The sequence below is a fragment of the Protopterus annectens genome, chromosome 4.part0 (assembly GCF_019279795.1).
Source record: "Protopterus annectens isolate FY-2018-M chromosome 4.part0, PAN1.0, whole genome shotgun sequence".
Taxonomy (NCBI): Eukaryota; Metazoa; Chordata; order Ceratodontiformes; family Protopteridae; genus Protopterus; species Protopterus annectens.
The window spans coordinates 472,085,331-472,106,745 of NC_056733.1; the positions used below are offsets into that span (position 1 = coordinate 472,085,331).

Genomic DNA, 21,415 nt, shown 5'->3' on the forward strand with positions numbered 1-21,415 from the left:
TTACTACAGACAGTAATATGAAACTCATTAGATGTATAACTAAAATAAACCCTTATGGTATTTTCATTTGGTAAAAGTAAGACAAGGAGAAGATAGCAGAAAAGAAAACATTTGATTGATGCATGATGATATATGATTATATTATATGATTATATTATATATATTGATGGCATGGCAGATATATGAACATTTGTTTGAAATGTGAGGACATAATTTGATTCTGTCAAAAGGCTTGGTCTTCACCCATTGGAAGTTACAGTGCAAATTCCCTGAGCTCCACTGGAGTAAATGAGTTAAGCAGGGGCATAACCACTGATGCGCACCACTCATCATGAACAAAACCAGTAAATAAACTTAAGTTAAACAGTTTGAGGAGTGTGTCTGCAGGGCATGTTTAAGACTATTGTAAACAAGTTAGGTATATTGTCAGGTCGCATGGAGCACGTATTTTTAGTCTTGGTTTGCACTTTCAGTAGATGATCTTTACAGATAACTGGGGAAGTAAGAGATTCAGATATCCTGGGCTTTAAGTAGAAGTCTCACAGCACTAAATTTGTTTGCAAAGATTTTGGCAATGTCACTTGGGTCAGAATAGGAGACCCCATTGTGAATATGTTCTGAGCAATCTAGGTTTTTGTTTATGTGTTCTAAGACAGCTAAGGAAGGCTTTATAATTATATTTGGCTTCAGAACCTAAATTCATGGGCTTCTTTAGTGGACCTGAATGTATCCTTCAGTTTTCTTTGCAACACTTTAATACTGTCCTCAAGTTCAATGAATTAAGTTGAGAGTTCAGAGGTTCTTGCTAAATTTACAACCAAGAAAACTATGAAGAAGTTCAACCACATCATAGGTAGGTAATAGGCTATCTGCCCGAAGGCATTTATAAGCCTAGCCAGAATTTGTTGGCTTTCGCCGCCCCCTTAGATTAGTTCCCTGTGCCTCTGTTCAGCAGACCCATTGAAGTGATCCCTGGGGTAAACTTTCTGTTTCCCATCCACTCATCAAGGTTTCTCTTGAGGGGGGGTTAGCAAGGAGCTCTGCCTAATGTAGATTGGAATCTTGCTCCAGAGCATGGGAAGTCTCTGGGACAGTAATCTATCCCTCCAGCATGTCCTATTTATTGTTGTGGTGAGGTTTAGATCCCTGGAGCATGTGGCTTAAGGGGATATGGTTTTCTTTAGGTGAAGCATGTCCATCAATTCTGGGTTGGACATGGCCTTGTATGTCAGGCAGAGATCACCTCTGAGTAGGCGGTATGCAACCGAGTACAGCCTGAGTTTCTTCAGTCGAGCTGCATAGGGCATCTGCTTGAGGCCAGTGATCCTCTCGGTGAGGTAATTCTGTGGTCTTTCCAGTTGTTGCAGGTGTCTTGTAAGGTACATCCCAAATAGGGCATTGTACTCTATGATGGATCTAATGAGTGATGCATAGAGGGGCCCAATGACCTCTTTCGATCTGGATACAAACCCTTTTGTGATTAGGTGGGCCACATAGAAGGATTTTCTAACCACTTTGGCAATGTGATTATCAAAGCAGAGGTTACTATCTACTTGGGTCCCCAGATTCCTTATTACGTCTTCCGTATTTAGGGGGTTACCACCTATGTGGTAGTTTGTGAGTACTTTGTTTTTTTCCAAAGGGGATGACTATGCACTTTTTGGCATTTAGCTTGAGGCTATGGTTTTGACACCAGGTATCTGTCTCAGTGAGACCCTTTTGGAGGATGTCTGTGTCAGCCGGAGAGTCAATTATAGCCCCTAGTTTGCAATCCTGTGCTTGCCTGTACCTCTGAGAAGTATATGCCGAACAAGAGGGGTCCTAGAAGTGAGCCCTGGGGAATGCCACTGGTTTAGAGTCAGACCTAGCTCCCGCAACTCTTACCATGTGGGTTCTGTCTGTGAGCCAGTTGGCAACCCATCTCATGATGTAGGGTTTATGTTCATCAAGTACAACTGGGAGACAAACAATGTCCCCCATTAAATAGATTTTACCCACATGTCTCAGGTGAAAATTTACTATTACCTATCCAGTCACCCACACATTTTTTAAAGGTTGAGAGAAAAGTACTCTGCTTGATTTATAAGAGAATCCTGCTCAATAAATGATGAATATGTTAGATTGCCTATTAGTTACATAATATGGCATTTGTTTATGTGGTAGTATAGGTCCTAGAATGGGTGTTTGCTTTAGCACTGGTTCCATTTATGTGAAAGTGTGCTAGGGCATGCATATCATGGAAGGCTATGACTTAGATCACCCCTCAGGAATCTGTACAACCCTGAATAGAAGGTTAGGATTTTAGATATTAGACTAATTAAGGGTACTGAGACCTGAGATATTTTTGGTGAAGAAATATTGATGTATGTCAATTAGGTTTAGGTGCATATCAAAATACATGCCAAATAAGTTATTATATTCAATGATGGGCCTAATAAGAGAGAAATAAAGTGAGACTATAGCTTTTCTGAAACTTGAAGTGATACCTTGAAGGATAAGTTCTGCAAGATGGAAGGATTTTCTGACCACCACAAAGGTGTGGTAGTCAAAAGAGAGTTTATCAGCATAGATATCTATGTCCAATTTAAAATGGAACAATATATATATATATATATATATATATATATATATATATATATATATACACACACACACACACACACACACACATATATATATATATATATATATATATATATATATATATATATATATATATATATATGTGTATATATATATATATATATATATATATATAGATATATATATATATATAGATATATATATCATCATCATCATCTTTTGGCTTTTCCTGTTAGGGGTCGCCACAGTGGATCATCTCTTTCCATTTCTTCCTGTCCTCTGCATCTTGCTCTGTCACATCAACCTCCTGCATGTCCTCTCTCACCACATCCATAAACATTATCTTAGGCCTTCCTCTTTTCCTCTTACCTGGCAGCTCCATCCTTAGCATCTTTTTCCCAATATACCCATCATCCCTCCTCAGCACATGTCCAAACCAGCGCAATCTCGTCTCTCTTGCTTTGTCTCCAAACTGTCCAACATGAGCTGACCCTCTAATATACTGATTCCTAATCCTATCCATCCTAGTCACACCGAGTGCAAATCTTAACATCTTTAACTCTGCCACATCCAGCTCTGACTCCTGCCTTTTTGTCATTGCCACTGTCTCCAACCCATATAACATAGCTGGTCTCACTACCCTTTTGTAGACCTTCCCTTTCACTCTTACTGGTACCCGTCTGTCACAAATCACTCCCGACACTCTTCTCCACCCATTCCACCCTGTCTGTACTTTCTTCATCACCTCTCTTCCACATTCACCATTACTCTGAACTGTTGATCCCAAGTACTTAAACTCATCCACCTTTACCAACTCTGCTCCCTGCATCCTCACCATTCCTCTACCCTCCCTCTCATTTACACACATATATTCTGTCTTAGCCCTGCTGACCTTCATTCCTCTGCTCTCTAGAGCATATCTCCACCTCTCCGGAGTCTCCTCAACCTGATTCCTACTCTCACTACAGATCACAAGAGAGAGAGAGAGATGTTGTAAACAATAGTAAAACTAGATTTACCAAAAGGAAGCTGTGTTGCATTAAGGAAGCTGTGTTGCATTTCTTGGAGTTGAGTGTAAGGCTATGATTAACATTCCAGGTATTTGTTTGGCCTAGCCCTTACTGGAGAGTTTGAGTATCAGAATTGGATTTGATAACCACTGCCAACTTACAGTCATCAGCTAACTTAGTTATTAGCAGCTTGTTATGCCAGACAAGTATATAACAAAGAGGAGAGGGCCCAGGACAGAGCCATGGGGGACACTACTGGTGATGCTCTTCTTTCTAGAGAAAACATCCCCCAGCCTTAGTGGTGTGGCTTCCATCAGATAGCCAGTTACCTATTCAGTGAACTATATCTGGGATAATGTTGAGTTGGGAGAGTTTGTCAATAATTCCAGTATGGAGATAGTGTTGAAGGGCATGGCAAGGGTCCAGCTCGGCAGCACGGACTGTATGCTCCTTGGACCCAATGACCCTTTCAAAGAACTCAGCCATGTTGTCTAGGCATGTTCTACTTTTTATAAAGCAACAGTGATGTGCAGGGATGTAACATCACCTATAAACTGTGTTTTTAGTAGTTCAACTATAATGCATTTTATATCCTTGCAAATAATGTTAGTGAGACTAATAGGACTGCAATTCTCAGGGCCATTAGAGGGACCACATTTATGCAAGGATACTACAATAACTGTTCTCCATACCTTGGGGCTATAACCAGGAGATTTGACTAGTAGGGATATTCAGAGTGAAAAGCTGATTGAGAGCTTTACTAGCTGAGAGTGGAACTCAGCTGACATTCTGGGATACTGTCGTGACCCATGGAAGTAATATATTTAATTTTTGTAAGTGCCTAAAGGACTTGATCCAAAGTGATTCTGGGATGGGAGATATGAAGGAGAATGAGGCAGGGTGGATGGGAGGGTCAATGGGGATCAGGTGGAAGAGATATTAGCAATATAATGTCCATGGGGTCAGAGAAGGAAGTAACATTAGAGATAAGTTCAATACAGAATTGTTGATTACTCCTAATCTTTTTAATATGACTGAAGGACTCATGGTTGTCTTTTTGCATTTTTCTAATGATATATTTGAGTGGCTTACTAATTTTCAATCCCTTTTATAAAAATGAAATGAATATCTTTTTGAGATAACCAGCAGCTATTTTATTTTTCTTATGCACTTTGTTTATGTAGTGGTTTCACCATGTGGATTTAGTTTTTAACTTGCTGTTATATTTACATTTGACTGGCACAGATACTTCAATGTGTCTGTCCGAAAGGAAATAAAATTCAAAGCAGTGGGCAGCAGCCTCTGGTACAATGTCTGTTGGGGATCTGTACTATTTGTGATTACCACTGAGATCAATAAATAGTAAAGCATTGGTTTTGGAGTAATCACTACTGTGTGATCTCATTAAACAGTTCTTGACAAAGTGAGCTTTGCTCGGTTGGACTTAATTGTGTTTAAGCAGGTCAGCTAGTAACTTAATCAGACAAGATTGTCCCTAAAATGTGGGGCTCTTGCTTAATGGGTTTACCTGGTTAATAAATGAATAAAATTAAATATTTTCCTACCAACTGGATGAATATGGTTCATATTTTTTCATTACAGACCTATTTCATATAGACTACACTTGGCAACTGATTTATTCTGCAGTTCCAAAGTACCAAGAACGTACCTTCTACATTGAGTTTTGTATGTGCAACTTTAGCAATGTATACTTTTGAATTTTAAGGTATTGTGACTGTTTCAAAATGAAATAAAATAAAAAGCAGAGTTGAATCTATGACTTTTGATGCAGTTTTAACTACACAGTTTGTTAGACTGAAGTTTCAAAAGCTTATGTCCAAAATCATAGGATCATAGGAAGTTACTAAGCTAATGGCCCTAGGGTCCTTACAAGCCTAGCCAAGTTCTTACCCTTATTTCCACGATCAGCACCTATTGCCCCTGTCCAAGAAGGATACATGTGGAACCCCCAAGGTGAATTTACTGTCACCTGTCCAATCATCCAGCTCATGTCTGAAGAGGGCCAAAGAGGTACTCTGTTTGACATGAAGTGGGAGTCTGTTCCTAAGGCGTGGTAACCTGTGGGAAACAAATCTGTCCCTTCAGCAGGTTTTATTAATGTCACATACCAAGTTAAGGTCTTTAGAGCGAGTAACCCGGGTACCATTTGACTTACTGATATGCAGCATTTCCAATAAAGCAGGATCAGAGATTGCATTATATATAAGGCAGAGATCACCTCTGAGTAGTCTGTATGAAACAGAATAAAATGACAGTGATTTCAAATGATCCCCATAGGACAGATGCTGAAGACCTTGAATTTTCCTTGTGAGGAACCTTTGTTGTCTCTCCAATTGCTGCAGGTGCTTGGAAACGTACATATCAAAAGGGGGGGTTGTACTCAATTATTGGCCTGATGAGGGAAGCATACAGGGAGGTTATAACTTCTTTTTTTCTGGAGGCAATGCCCTTACATATGAGATGAGCACTATAGAATGCCCTTCTTACCACTGTGGAGACATGGTGGTCAAAGGTAAGGTTGCTGTCAACCTGTGTGCTCAGGTCTCTCACCACTGAGTGCATGCTTAAGGTGTTGCTGTAATGTGTTAGTTAGCAGGAACATCGCTTTTACCAAAAGGAATGATAATACATTTTTTTGTGTTGAATTTAATGCCATGCCTTTGGCACCAATCATTTGTTTGTGTAAGACCCTCTTGTAGGATGTTGACATCATTTGGAGATTCAATGACTGCTCCCAGTTTGCAGTCATCAGCAAACTTTGTCAGCCACAGATGTTTAGGTGTTGTGATGTTTTAATATGTCCTAAATATGAGGCCATACAACTGTTAATTATTATCTAAATGTCCTCATGCGTATCCTTCCAGCTTTGTTTATGTCTTAGCCATAAGCATAATATACAGAAATGAGTAATTTTTAAAGATGTGCTTTCAGTATTGCACACTTGGAACATAGCTATAATATGTCAACTAAACTAATGCTGATTTCAGAAACAGGCATTACCTCATAATAAACAGTGTACATTTTCTTTACCCTTACTAAATTTCAAGATAAGAATTGTTTTGCCTGGTTATCAGTAGCTGTATGTGAAACGTAACTATCTCCATTTCTGTTTTATGACAACTGCACTGCATACTCATTGTATGGGACATCTAAGTTGCTCGTGCAAAACTTGAACAATAAGAAGTTTGAAGCTCAAATGTCTGGCATGAATCACTGACTGTAATTGACTTGCTCAGTCTGTTGTGATGTCACAGTCAAAGAGGTTACAGTGATGATGACACAGTGAATGGACAAAATTATGTAACAGCATATGATTGTGTTTGTGGTAGTAAATCTGCATTAACTAGTCACTCGCTCTTTCAATGCAGTCAAGCTCATTGCCTTTGTATGAGTGGCACCAACCTAAAAAAACAAACTTACTCTAAAACGTATCTCCACACAACAGGCATTATAGTTCCCTCTGACTTCCCAGCTAGACACACAGGTAATTACAGGCTACCACATATAGGAACATGTTTATAAAAAAGCTGAAAAACTACTTAAAAATCCAGAGGATATGTGTTAAGTGGTACTTTCATCCAAAAGTGTCAAACGTGCATTTGAGGGGGTATATGTGCCCTATGAGAAATCAGTGTACTTACAGTAATATTAAGCCATCTACAGGAAGGACTATGATCCCTAGCAAAGTATAACCAAACTCTGACATCATAAGTGTTTTGGTACAGGTTACACCACCTTGCAGTATTAGTGAGGATGATTCAGGAAATCATTCAGCTTTTACCTCTTAACTGTCCCTTAATTTGCCACGTGTTGCTCTGTTCCTCATTCATTTGTTTCTGATAAATCAATGAGGATTATAGAATGTCATCCATGCCATACATTTGAGATTCATACTTCTTATTTTCAGAAAATGCACGTTGATGCAAAACCTGTTGTTTTTATAAATGTTGTAAGTGAGCTGGAGTAATATTTGATACTAAATGTTACAACTGGTTGATTTTAGGGTGGCTTTTTGAGCAAACAGACTTGCATGAGATGGAGTGCTGTTCATCAGTTAAAATGAACTCTGCTGAGCCAAGTCTTTTTTCTGGCCTGTATTCTTTACTTATGTTTGCAAAAATCTATATCCAAGAATGTAATACCCCCAATGTGAACCACATGTGAATGTTTTGTGCAGATCTGCCTTAACACACATTTAGTAAACTGCAATGATTTGTCCTAACTCCTGGCCCCCAGGCATGAAAACAACCCTGTGAGAAAATGTAGCAAAGTAGCTTTATAAGTTAGTTTGGTACATTGTTTAGAACATTGCATATGCAAATGGTAAAACAACTGAATAATATGGATACTATTTTAACAGTATTTAAAATTAAAATCAACAGTTACATGCTGCCTCTCTCACAGCATGTTTAGGAAAGCAACTTACATTATAAGCAATGCAGTGTAGGTAGCATGCTGAATGTCCTGCAGAACTAGGGTTGCAGCACAAGTTTTCTGGGAGGACTGATATTGATGATGCTCCTTCTTGTTGTCTTTCTTTCTAGATGGCAGATGCCATGGAGATGATGATCCTGAGCATTCTTGCTCCCCAGCTTCACTGTGAGTGGAGGTTACCAAACTGGCAGGTTGCATTGCTTACATCGGTATGGCTGTTTGTCTCTTATTCTGCTTTTCTTTAAACTTATTTCTTTTAAATGTTTAGCATGCCTAAAATATCCTAAGACTTAGTGGGATGAATAGTTTTCTGATTTGTTTTAAAATTGTACATGATGAAAAAAATTAAATTTTTAACTACTTATCATTTTTTTTAAAGAACCCCCAGATCTTATGAACCACATTATGTTTGATTTTGTTAAGATAGGAACAATTTTCCCTATGTCTGTTTCACTAATTTTAGTGTTGCAAACATGTAATTATGTATTTAAGAATGTTTTATACTGCTAACAGCAGCAATTCAAATGCATCATAGCTTGTTTACTAATTAAAGGAAAGGAAGCCTTACTGTCACATCAGCAATTGGTAAATGTGGCAAAAAATAGTTAATATACAGTACAAGACTGGAATTATGATAATTACATGTGGTATTTTGTCCTACCAGTAAAATGTATACTGAGAGCATATTTCAGACTTTTGTAAATTAGAGATAAATACTGCATCATCAGAAAGCTTGTTTCAGTTACTAATTTACAATATATTACGGCTCTATATGCTTGGGGATAAGTTTATGTAATGAAGTTCTAGTCTAGCTGGTATTACTAAGTAGGGTGGCTTCTTTGAAAATTCACTGATATTTTTTTTAAACTTTTAAAAGTTCCCCACCATACATGACCATCAAGCCCCCCACCTCTACCCTGATCACCTTATATTTTAATTTGTTCCTCTGTCATAAGAGCCAGGTCCATTCATTTCCTGTCACAGCAAAGGTTATCAGTTCAGGACAAGAGCCTACCAGGCAGTAGCTCATTAGTTTCCTGTAGAGGTGAAAGTCAGATGTCTAGATTAGGCAGTTATCTGATGTGGAGTGATGCTTCTTGATTTTATGTGCCTAACTCTCTCCCCATAGTGGCTGTGACATCTACAGTTACTGCTCCAGAGGATGTACGAGTGCCTCCACACACATGCCAAATGTTCCCGCTTCTGGGGACAACTGTGTAGCTTAGCTGTCTCCTTGACCTATAATGCCACATGCACTACACCTTGCACTTCTGCAAGCATTGTAGAGGACCAGACTGCCTCCTTGCCCCCAGCCTAGACTAGTCCACATTAGCTGTTCACTCCTGTCTTCCTCTGCCTGGCTTCTCCAGTGTTTCTGCTGCTAGTTGGATGCAGGTTATCTGGATTGTAGTTAGTGCTTTATCTGTCTGCACCAGGTAACTGGACAATTTGATGTTAATTTTGAGGGAACCTATCCTACTATGCATTCTTATATTTTGGAGTGGCAAAATATTTGCATCCTTTGAATGTGTGTAAAAGTGTTTAGGTGGTCAATGGTGGATTTAGACGTGATACCTTCTAATCTGGTACGTCTTCTTTTTTAACACCTTTATTGAATTTTATAATTTGTGTCATAGGCAAACATACGTTTGCATAAAAGTAATCAAACCATATTAACAAGTTCAGATTTACAAACATTATACATCAGATATATTGTTATATATCTTATATTTTAAGGAACATTACATAAATTATTCAGTTTCTGCCTTCTCTTAAACCTCATTCCTCCTCCAAATCATTTTTCTCTATGCATTGTTCCCATGATTTCCATTTTTTATGTAATTTACTCCTACCCTTCTCTAAAGATCCCACTTCCTGTTCTTTTGCACAATATTCACTATATGAAGTATAGTTCATTTAGATTTTGATTTCTATTTTCTAGTCCAGGCAATTCAGATCCTGTGTCTCAGCTCAGAAAAATAATTTCCTTAATTAGATTCATTCGATAACCCATAGTATTTCCAACAAAGTACTCTGTAGGGAATTTTTAAAGTCTGCCAACTCATTACACTCCCAAAATGTTATGTTCCCAGTTACCTGTTTCTTCTTCATCACACCTCCAACATTTGCTATCTACTAATCTGATACTTCTTCAGGTAGTTGTGAGTATCTATTCTGGTGTAATTTCTCAGCCAACTGTGTGGATTACATAGCTGTAATATGGAGGGATAAAAAAAGAGTTAACGGTTAGCATTTAATTCACCCATAATGGATGTAAGCCATTTAAGAGCCTCCTCTTTAACTGACGTATGTGTCCCTGCAGAAGTATGCAGAGCAATTTCTATGGGATTCTTTAGTTTATTAACTTTATGTTGGACCAGCTTGGATTTGTTACATGTGAAGGAGAAGAAACACATTTAGAAAATTATCTAAACTGAGAAGTGACAAGGTTTCAAGATTCAGTCCTGATTTCTGGTTACTCTCTCCGTGGCATTTATTGATTTTGTCTATGTTTGTATGACCTTTCCTTAAGCAGTTAATTTTCATACCACTACCCAAAACATAATTGTTGTGGTAGATTGGCCACATATATATTTCATTTACTTTTCTTCCCAAAACATAATTGTTATGGTAGATTGGCCACGTATATATTTAATTTACTTTTCTTCGTGTGGCTGTTAACGAGCAAACATTTGCATCAGGGTATTGATGAATAACAAGGAACAGAGACTTTCTGAGATACCACCCTCAAAAATTTGCTGTAATGAAGGGGTTCCCCTACAGATGATTGAACTTCCAAAATGCCGACTTTCATATGGTTGAGACCATATGATTAACTTTTGGAAGTTCGAACGTTCTGAACGGACAGCTCCCTATAGTGCGGAATGGGAAAATTTCCATTTTCCACACTGTAGTACGATCTCGGAGTTGGTATATTTAAATAGCAGGGGGTGTGCCCCACCCCCACCCCTGTTAACAATGTGTAGGTAGTTTTTTTTTTTTTACATGTTTGAAATTGCAAAAGTCGAACATATGATCTCGGCCATACGGGTTTTGGCTTTTTGAAATTTTGATCATGTATAGTAGACCCGTATTGATATATGTTTGTGGCTGGGTCCCAGCTAAGGTGAATAAGCGGAGTGTAATGTTAACTGGTATTGTTAAACTTTAGCAGAACCCTCACAGCAGGCTAGGTAGCAAGGCTAAAGATATGGGATCTAAGCTAGTAAGGTGGATGTGGGACTGGCTAGAAGATAGAAGGCAGAGAGCAGTGGTTAAAAGAGTTGTCCAGTACGAAGTCAGCAAGCAATGGCATGCTGTGCCACTTTGTATGACAAAATGTTTTTAAGCATATTTGTATTTATCATTGAAAATGGGGTTCAAGTTCATTTTTTGTTGTTACCAGAACTGGTGTAATAGTATCCAGAAACAGAGCTCATCCTTTAATAGATCAGAGTAGAGTAGCGCAGCATAACAGGGAAGAAATGCTGGGCTGATCTACAACTTCAGCTTTAATTGAGAAGTTTGTTTATTTTAAGTAGGTTGGTATTTGAATAAATTACTTATTAAGAATTTGTGATGGTGCTGCGGTAATATTGTCGCCTCACAGTAAGATGTTGTCCTGTTCGATTCTCAGCTAGAGCGTCTTCTGTGTGGAGACATGCGTGAATTGGCGTACCTTCGTTGAAGGTTGTGCGTCAGGGCCGGCAACTTGGCACGTAAAAATCTACTGCCAATCATTAGCGGACCGGAGTTCCGCTGTGGTGACCCCTAACTGGGAAAAGCTGAAAGACACAACAGCTTATTAAGAATTTATTGTTATGATTATAGTTTAGATGTGTTAGTTTCCTTACAATTGTTGTTGTGTCTTTCGGCTTTTCCCGGTTAGGGGTATGTAATTCATAATGTAGTGTCTGGCAGCCCATGTGCTTTCAAAAGTGCATTAGAAATGTAGACTGCAGTTAATAACCAGCATCTTAAATAGATTTGAGGCATATTATGCAATGAATACTGATTAATATTGTAATATGGTGTGATGGGTCAGAGCAATCAGCTTGCCATACCTCTAAACCTTTTAGAGCAAGAAATCTGGACAAAGCCATAAATAATGGGGAGACAAAGGCCCAAAAATAGGGACACTTTTTAAATATTGCTCTTACAAAATTAGAAAGTTGATAGTATAACAGGTTTTACATCAGCATAAATGTTATGAAGGGTATGAAGTCTAAAACTCAAATATCTGCCATTATTTTCTGACTTCAACCCTCATTGATTTGTCAGAGATTTGATAGAAAACCACAATTTTATGAGAAACAGACCAAAAATAGGATTAAAAAATCTGGACATTCTGCGAAAATCTGTACAGTTGAGAGCCAGAGCTTGCCCATTGTAAATTGAACATTCTCCCCAGGAAGAAGTCCATCCTCTTAGCAAACGTGGGCAGACCGATGATAAGCTAGAAGTATCAAAGGCTTATAAAGTAGAAGGATAAAAAAAAGCACTTGCTTTTAAACCCCTACACACACACACACACACACACACACACACACACACACACACACACACACACACACACACACACACACACACACACCCTGATGGTCATACGTTCCCCTTTTTTCATATTGTTAATTTGCAATATTGGCAGAACAAGAAGGAGAAGACATGATCATAGAACACATGGTTAAAAGAAGTAGGTTTGTCTCTTCCTGCACTTCAGTGTGTACTGAGCACAAGTGGGGATAAACCCACTGCACTTCAGTGTGTATCGAGCATGAGTGGGAATGTACATGCTGCAGTTCAGTGTGTACTAAGCACAGGTGGGGACATACACGCTGCAGTTCAGTATGCACTGAGCACTAGTGGGGACATACATGCTGTAGTTCAGTGTGCACTGAGCACATGTGGTACTGTACACGCTGCAGTTCAGTGTGCACTGAGCACTAGTGGGGACATATACACTGCAGTGTAGTGTGTACTGAGCACGAGTGGGGACATACACGCTGCAGTTCAGTGTGCACTGAGCACTAGTGGGGACATATATGCTGCAGTGCAGTGCGTACTGAGCATGAGTGGGGATGTACCTGCTACACTTCAGTGTGCACTGAGCATGAGTGGGGGTCATATACCCTTTAGTGCAGTGTGTACTGAGAACGAGTGGGGATGTACCCGCTGCCCTTCAGTGTGTATCGAGCATGAGTGGGGACGTACATGCTGCACTTCAGTGTGTACTGACCATGAGTGGGGACAGACATGCTGCACTTCAATGTGTACTGAGCATGAGTGGGAACGTACATGCTGCACTTCAGTGTGTATCAAGCATGAGTGGGAACGTGCATGCTGTACTTTAGTGTGTACGAGCATGAGTGAGGATGTACATGCTGCATTTCAGTGTGTACTGAGCACGAGTGAGGCCAAACACTCTGCACTTTAGTGTCTACTAAGCACGAGTGGGGACATACACTCTGCACTACAGTATGTACTGAGCACAAGTGGGGACATACACTCTGCACTTCAGTATGTACTGAGCACAAGTGGGGACATACACTCTGCACTTCAGTATGTACTGAGCACAAGTGGGGACATACACTCTGCACTTCAGTGTGTACTGAGCACAAGTGGGGCATAAATGCTATATACTGCAGTACATCAGTAACTGGCGTAGGAAGGACAACAAGACTTAAGTGCTGTCATTCAACAACATTATTTTTTTTAAAAGGTAAGCAGTTCCATTCTTAAATAATGTAACTGTATAACAGCAGTAGTTCATTCTTGAGTGTGGGCAATGCAGGAGTTACCCACTGTTTGTTTGATCATGAGACAAAGTCCTCATGGTCAAGTTACACTGATCATGGGTAAGTTTTACATTACTCCCATCTAGTCATTGAGTATTACTAAATCATCTTAGAACTGAACTATTTTTTATTTATAGTTACTGTGCAATGTTTGGATTAATAGCAATCTTGCTCTTTGGTATCTGAGTTTGCTTCCTCAGAACTCAGGATAACCTCACACATTTGTTGTGGTGCCTTCCCCTTCAGCCTAGCCATTGGAGCGAAGAGGCTTAGTCAAAGTATTCAAGACATCTACATGCACTTCCTTTTGATCTTAGAAACGTGATTATTCCCAGTTCAGACAAATGTTGTTGGAACACCGTAAACAATTATTCTACTGCAGTTGTTCATTGGTAATGTATACAGTTCATATACTGCCATTAGATACACTACATAGTTCATTGTATCCTTCCGTTTTGACAGGGAAGGTCATGGAGGGAATCTTAACAAGAAGCCATGCAGTGTTCCTTGAGGCTAGCAACCAACATGAGTTAATTACCAGAAAGAACCATCTGTCCAACCTGAAGTAGTTTTATGAGCAGATAACTTGTAAAATTGATAGGGGAGTATCAGTAAACATGGTCTATCTAGACTTCAGGAAGGTCTTTGATTATATCCCACAGAGTAGGATCATAGGATGACTGGAGAAGTGGAATAGGACCAAGACTGAGGAAATAGATTGCTCCTTGGTTGAGTGGAGGGCAAGGAGAGTTGTGGTGAGGGGGATGATGTTGGCAAAGAAGGGGGGTGATGTTGGCAATGAAGAAGACGAAGAGTGGATTACTGTATGGAGGTCATTCTAGGCCTAACACTCTTTAGATTCTTTTTTCCAGGCATGTCTGAGAACACAGAACCAAATCAACCTCTTTGCTGATTATAAAAAGGTAGATACAGCATTAAAGGATGGAAGTAGAGTGTAAGAAAGAAATTGGGAAATTTGATCACAATCCTGGTGTGAATTTTTCAGCTGGAGAGACAGGGACAGATAACACTGGAACAAGAAAAGGATGTTTGGGGTGCTGATCACACCTAGAATTGACCACCAGGAGCAGGGCGAGAGACGAGTGGCAGACAATAGAAACCTGCAGTCAATCCTTAGGAAGATAGGTAGCACTTCAGATACCTGGTTAGACCACACTTTAAATACTGTGTGCATTTCTGGAGCTCATACGTGGAGGGGGGGGGGTCACCAGCCTATTAAGAGTCCAGAGGAAAGTGACAGAAATGTGTGTGGAGTGCAGGGGAAAGGATTTGACCATGGGCTAAAGGAGGTAGATGTCTTATCAGCAGAGATCAGAAGAAGAGTTGGGGAGCATGATATTGGTTCAGAGGATCATGTCAAGGAGGTATAAAGATGTAATCCTAAACACAATAGACATTGTAGGGTGGATAGGGCTACAGGCAACAGATTGTAGGGCCCCACCATTCCCTGGATCTCAGAAAGTACTTCTTCACAGAGTGGGTTGTGGATTCTAGGAATGGACTACCAGAGTGGGTGGAGTTGGGAGAATCCAGAGGCATTCAAAAGAGTATGGGACATTTGTATAAGGAGTAAGTAGGGAAGTAGGGATAGGGTGGATGCAGAATGTTAACTGCACTTAAGGCAGACTAGATTGTCTTGTCTCAAGCAAATTTATAATAGTTCTTCACTTCACATGGAGGATAGTGTAGATGAAAGTTCAGGGGTAAAGTAGAGTGAATTTAACGAAGACAGAGGAGGGGAAACTATCTGAGGTTTCACAAGTGCCCATCCCCTGTGAACTCAATGAAATAACTCAGTGTGCATAGGCTCTGATGATCAGTGAGATGCTGGGATGCATGGCTAGGAGGCAGCAGAGTTGGTTGGATTCAGTGGAAACAGACTTTATTCCTTCTCATATGGGGCACTTATTTTAACTTGTTTATATATTTGTGTTAATGCATGGTGATAGTAATGTCATACCTTCCTGACCATGTACCCCAGGACTGATGTGAAGCATCATGACAAAGAACCCAATAAAGTTATTATAGTTTATAAGAGGACCAGAATCTTCAATGCTACAAGCTGATTTGAGCACAAAGAGCTTGAGGCAGTCACTGGTAATCCATATTCCAGTGTAAGTGCTCAGTAACTTTTCATTACTATTAATTATTATTTAACTGTGAATTATTGCTAGTAACAAAACTCCTTTAAATACAACTCTTACTGACACAGCTTTCTTCTAGACCTGTTATTGATTGGATGCTTATAGTTTTCTAGATTTCAAGAGTGAGAGCTAGTCCTGGAATTTTAGACCCATTTTCACCTGAATGTGATATTTCAGGGCTTTAAATATGAAATCTTTGCTAACAGCAGTAGCAATTGCATAATTTTCCAATCTTTGCACTCACTTTATGTCGCCTTGGACTTTGACAGTTTTCTCATTGTCCATACCAAATACTGGCAATTTGATTATAATATGTAGTAAATTTGTTTAATGATATCAAGCTGTATTTTATGTGACTGGCCTTTTCGGACTTAATTTACAGCTGTGTGTGTGTGTGTGTGTGTGTGTGTGTGTGTGTGTGTGTGTGTGTGTGTGTGTGTGTGTGTGTGTGTGTGTGTGTGTGTGTGTGTGTGTGTGTGTGTGTTCCCTTCTGGTTTACTGAAATGTTGTTGTTTGCTATAACAGTGCATGTCCTTTTAAGACATAGTGGACAAAACTTGGCATTTTGCTTTTGAGCATGTGTGGACTAATTGTAATGATTTTTCACATCCACTCTACATAGAAAAATAATATGCTTTGTGCAACGTTTATTAAAATATTCATTTATTCTAGAAAATCTTTTGGTATCTTTTGTTCAGATGAGTATCTTGATAAAATTAACTTTTATATTAAATAAGAAAATGAACTATGGGCTAAAATCTGATTTATCTTGAGATATTCATAAACTTAGTGCACAGCTATATAAATGCATTATGAGCACTGTATTTAGTATGCCATCAGAAATTACACTGATTTATAAACATACAGTGGCAACGACAGACAGCTCACAGAAGAGTGGTACATGTTGTACACAGCACACTGGTAACAGAATGAATTGTGTAGCAAGTTAGTGAAACGGCACACCAAGGAACAGTAAATTAGTAAAGTATTAATACCTGTGCTGTGTTATCATGCCACACAGTGAGTCATACAAGTTTTTCATACATTAGGCATGATTGTGGAGCTGGGGTCTTTATCATATCATAGTAATGAGTGGATCTGGTCCTGGGTAGGGACAGATGTGGCTGTAGTACAGAGGTACCAGCATACAGGGAACCTTTTGCCAGTGTATTTATGCTATGCAAAGCAAGTTTTTTTTAGTTAGTGATTGTGTTGCGGCTGTGGTCTGTGTGTGCTGAGCAACACATTAGCTGCACAGAAGGGGGACTGCCATAATCATACGTGCTACAGCAACTTTCTGGTCCCCTAACTTATGTAGCTGTGACCAGCCCACACATGGTTACTGTAGTGTCTCTGAATCAAGTATGATCCTGGAGGAGGTCATTTGGTTATATTCTCAGTATATGGTGTATTCTGATTACAGAATGGGATCTTGTACATTGTCTTATTTCATTATATAGTTGTCTTTATGAATCATAAAGGGCTTTGGTATACTATTATATGCAGAGCTGGATCAAGCATTATGCAACCTATGCAGCTGCCTAGAGCCTGTGTTGGCTGGTGGGGCTGATAAAAATAAAATCTTCCATAAGTAAAACAAATCAAAAGACTTCCATAAACACAGGAGGGGTTCAGGACCTCGCAGGAGATTTCTGAACACAGGAGGGCTTTAGGACCTCATGGGAGACTTCTGTAGAGACCAGCAAGCCCCAGGAAACTCAGCATCAGGACAAATTTGATTTAGGATACCACCCTGTGATTATGCCAACCCCACCCCAGTGAACAAATGGAGATGCTATAGGTGTGCAGCATTATGCCAAGCTAACAAACATAGGTTCTAATTTATGGTACAGAGCAGCAAAAACAGTGAGTGAAGCAATGTTTTAGGATATCAGGCAGCTAACAAGTGTGTGTGTGTGTGTGTGTGTGTGTGTGTGTGTGTGTGTGTGTGTGTGTGTGTGTGTGTGTGTGTGTGTGTGTGTGTGTGTGTGTGTGTGTGTGTGTGTGTGTGTGTGTAATATCTGAGTTAAGTGACTTTGCTCAGAGCCAAACCCTGAGCCTTGATTATTGGGAAGCAAATGCCTTAAATCTTCACACCATCTGCCAGGCCTCCTTTAGTTCATTTATTTTTTTTTTGTAAATCACTGACAATTACAGTCTGTAAATTGTCAGTCATAAGAGGTTCATAGTTGTACTGTTTAGTGTCAGTGGTACAACAGGTAGCACACTTGGCTTTGGTGCAGAAGGTTGTGAGTTCTTCCTCAAATCAGTATCAATTGCTGACACTACTGTGCAGCAAAAGGGAGGGGGATGCTGCACTCCTGTGTGTGTGTCCTCCTATGGGTGAGATGCCTAGTAACTAAGAACCTGTTGCTGGTTTGGCAGCCATTCCCTATTGTGTATCACCAGCACACAAATGTTTTTTAGTGTAACATAGACAATTTATTCTGAAAGAACAGCAGGCTCTGAATATGTAGATGAAGCACTGATATGTTAAGTTGTTTGCCAGCAGCAACCTGTTTATTAGTTACGGATCTCTTTAATGAGGAATTATTCAGATGACTTTCACTTCTGCAGAGATTGTGCTTATTGACTGTTATTAGTGGATTATAATGACAGCAGTTTGCCTTTTACGGTTGAAATGTTCTGAAATGGGTAGTTTTGTCATTATTGGTTCATATGTTTTGTTTCACTGCTTACTGGAAAATTGTTCAAAACTACATATTTAAAAATCACTCTAACAAGTAGTGCTGTATTAAACAAAGAATATAATTTACTACGATCAGGAATGTGAATAAAGAACACATGCATTTATGTACGTTCCTAAAACTGTGTACAGGGGGCCCATGGTTTGAAAACAGCCCAAAGATACACTTAATCTGCCACTGGCTAGATGCATTTTCTATGAATGCAGGTTTCAATATGGTTTCAATGAATGTGAGTTTTAAGGGTGGAGAAGTTTACTGTTGTTCATGCGAAGTCTGTTTTCATTGTGAGACTGTATTGTTTTGTTTAGCAAATGGCTATCAGTGCTTGTGATCTAAAATTTGATATAAAAGTTTGAAATTAAATCCAAATATATGTAATTATTTTAAAGTAAAGACAAAAATAGTGTGCACACAGACAGATTTGAACAGTGTGTTATTGTAACTGGGGAAAGAGAGTGAGAAAGAGAAAGGCAAGTAATGGCAGACTGGAATGGCTACCAGGTGGGGACACTGGGGGTCAGGGATGTTTATGCCTGCTTAGGGCCCCATTTTACCATTATCTGACTGTGATTATAGGGTATACCAGACCTCTTCTATGGGGCACAAAGTTCATGAACTTTGTCCATTGAAACAGTAGGGTATCTTGACTGAATGTTTGTGTTTTAAACTGGACACTTTTCCACTAGTTTACTGTTTTTGTCATCATGAAATGCTGTTTTGTATGATCTTCAGTGGGATACCAAATGTTTGCATAGAGGACAGCCAAAAGGACTTAAGGAGAGCAAAAACAAAGGTCAACATAATGACTCGATTTTTATGTGTGACAAAATAACAACTTTGATCTGGATTTAGGGGTATATTTATTTATTTATTTATTTTATTTTTACATTTGTTAACAGGGTTAGTCCGACTAGGCCCAGAAAGCCCTTTTTCACAGGAGACCCAAGGAGAAAAGCTCCAGGAAAGTAATTAAAAAATAAGAAAAACCTGACAATTCAAGTTGTAAGATACTTAATAACCCAGAAACAGGTGTGCCCAATGTAGGATCCAAACAGTGATTAGTAAAAAATGGCCAAAATCCACGTTGACTCACGCACAAAGCAGTGAGCCGTAAGATGATAAAAATCCAAATTTATTGCAGCACAAAATAAGAGTTAAGTGCTTTCATCCTTCACTAGGACTTCATCAGAGCTACAGTTCTAGAGTGCCATTTCAACTTAAATAACACAATCAATAAAACATTAATTAAACAGTTAATTCAACCAATCACAATAAATAGTAATAGCATGTAATGAAAACCTTGAAGTAACTTAAGGTACACACTGCTTTGTGCTTGGGTCAGTGTGGATTTTGGCCATACAGTACAAAAACAGAGAGAAATATACAATACGAATATATAGAAGCCAAAGTACAGTATTTTGAGAATGCAGTAGCAATATGTTTGAGAAATGTGGTTAGCATTGAGTTATTTACAAGGAATGTAATAATGCCTAAAATCAAAGAAATTCAGAGTAACATTATGGCATCATACAACAAAGATGCATTTAATAACATAGGTACTAACTTTAGAAAGAGTAATATATGTAGACAGTTTAGGTAGATATCAGGCAGATATGTTAATTGAGAGAAGAAGAAAAATTCATTGGGTAATTTCCTGACAAGTACATTCCCATGCATGTTGGAAATTAAGTTTTAATTGTTTTTTGAATCCGCCATTTTTGGTAGTCGAGCGAAGGGACAATGGAAGTTTGTTCCATGTGTATGCAATTGAATGACTGTAAAGTATTTTTCCAATATTTTTGTTTGGCTTGGTCACCTGCAGAGGGTTTTGTTGTGTGCTTCTGAGGTCACGATTGGGTGTGTAGGGTGTAATTATGGATGCAAGGGCAGGGCAGGAGTTGGGTTTATTTAGGATGCTGTGTGCAATTTGTAGTTGTACTATTTGAAGCATGTGGGGGAGCTCAGGCCATCTTAAGATTTTATGGGATATACACTGATGGGATTGGTAGCTATTACTAGCTGCAAATCTTGCTATCTTGTTATAGGTGGTTTCTAGTTTGGTTAAGAGATTATTTTGGAGGTTAGTAAGTGTGACAGCAGCATACAGCAGGGCTGGTAGAATAAATGTTTGAGCCAGTATAGGTCTAGAATAGATTTTTTAGAGGGACGCCTTCTACCTTATCAGCGGGAGTGGTAAGCACTAGGTAACCTGTCTACCACATAAGTAGTGGTTCTGGCCCAGACGTTTTAGTTATTGGCCATTTGGGCAATCTTCCATCTCTCTCAACTTTCTGATTTGAAGGCCTGCATTTGCACTTGTTTCTGTCCTGTAACTCGTTTAGTGCAGATACAGATTCTTAGTTTTAACACTTAAATTTGCATATTCATGTTCAGAACTTGTAAGCACTAAATAAGCTACTAATTACTATAGCACTCAATCTTCCTCATTATCTAGAGGAAAACAGTTTTTGTACTTACTTTTCTCAATGGCTTAGAGAAAAACAGCTCTTGTACTCACTTTCCTCACTTATCTAGAGGAAAATAGTTTTTTATTCAGGCATGTCCAAGGGTCAGCTCCCAGTGTTCTCTCCTGTCTATCTGATGAATCTGGGCATCTTGAGGCAATGTAGAAATTGCCTCATGTACACAAACAACCCTCTCCTCCTACCACCCAACACTACAACCTGTGAGAGATGCAC

The 21,415-nt window shown here is 39.1% G+C and overlaps 1 protein-coding gene across 1 annotated transcript in view; it reads left to right on the top strand.

The window, feature by feature from the left end:
* LOC122799383 (SV2 related protein) overlaps positions 1 to 21,415 on the top strand; it is a 416,834-nt gene that overhangs the window by 181,920 nt on the left and 213,499 nt on the right. Inside the window, exon 4 of the mRNA XM_044068393.1 lies at positions 8,159 to 8,257. Coding sequence (XP_043924328.1) covers positions 8,159 to 8,257 — 99 coding nt within the window. The remainder of the gene's footprint in view (positions 1 to 8,158; positions 8,258 to 21,415) is intronic.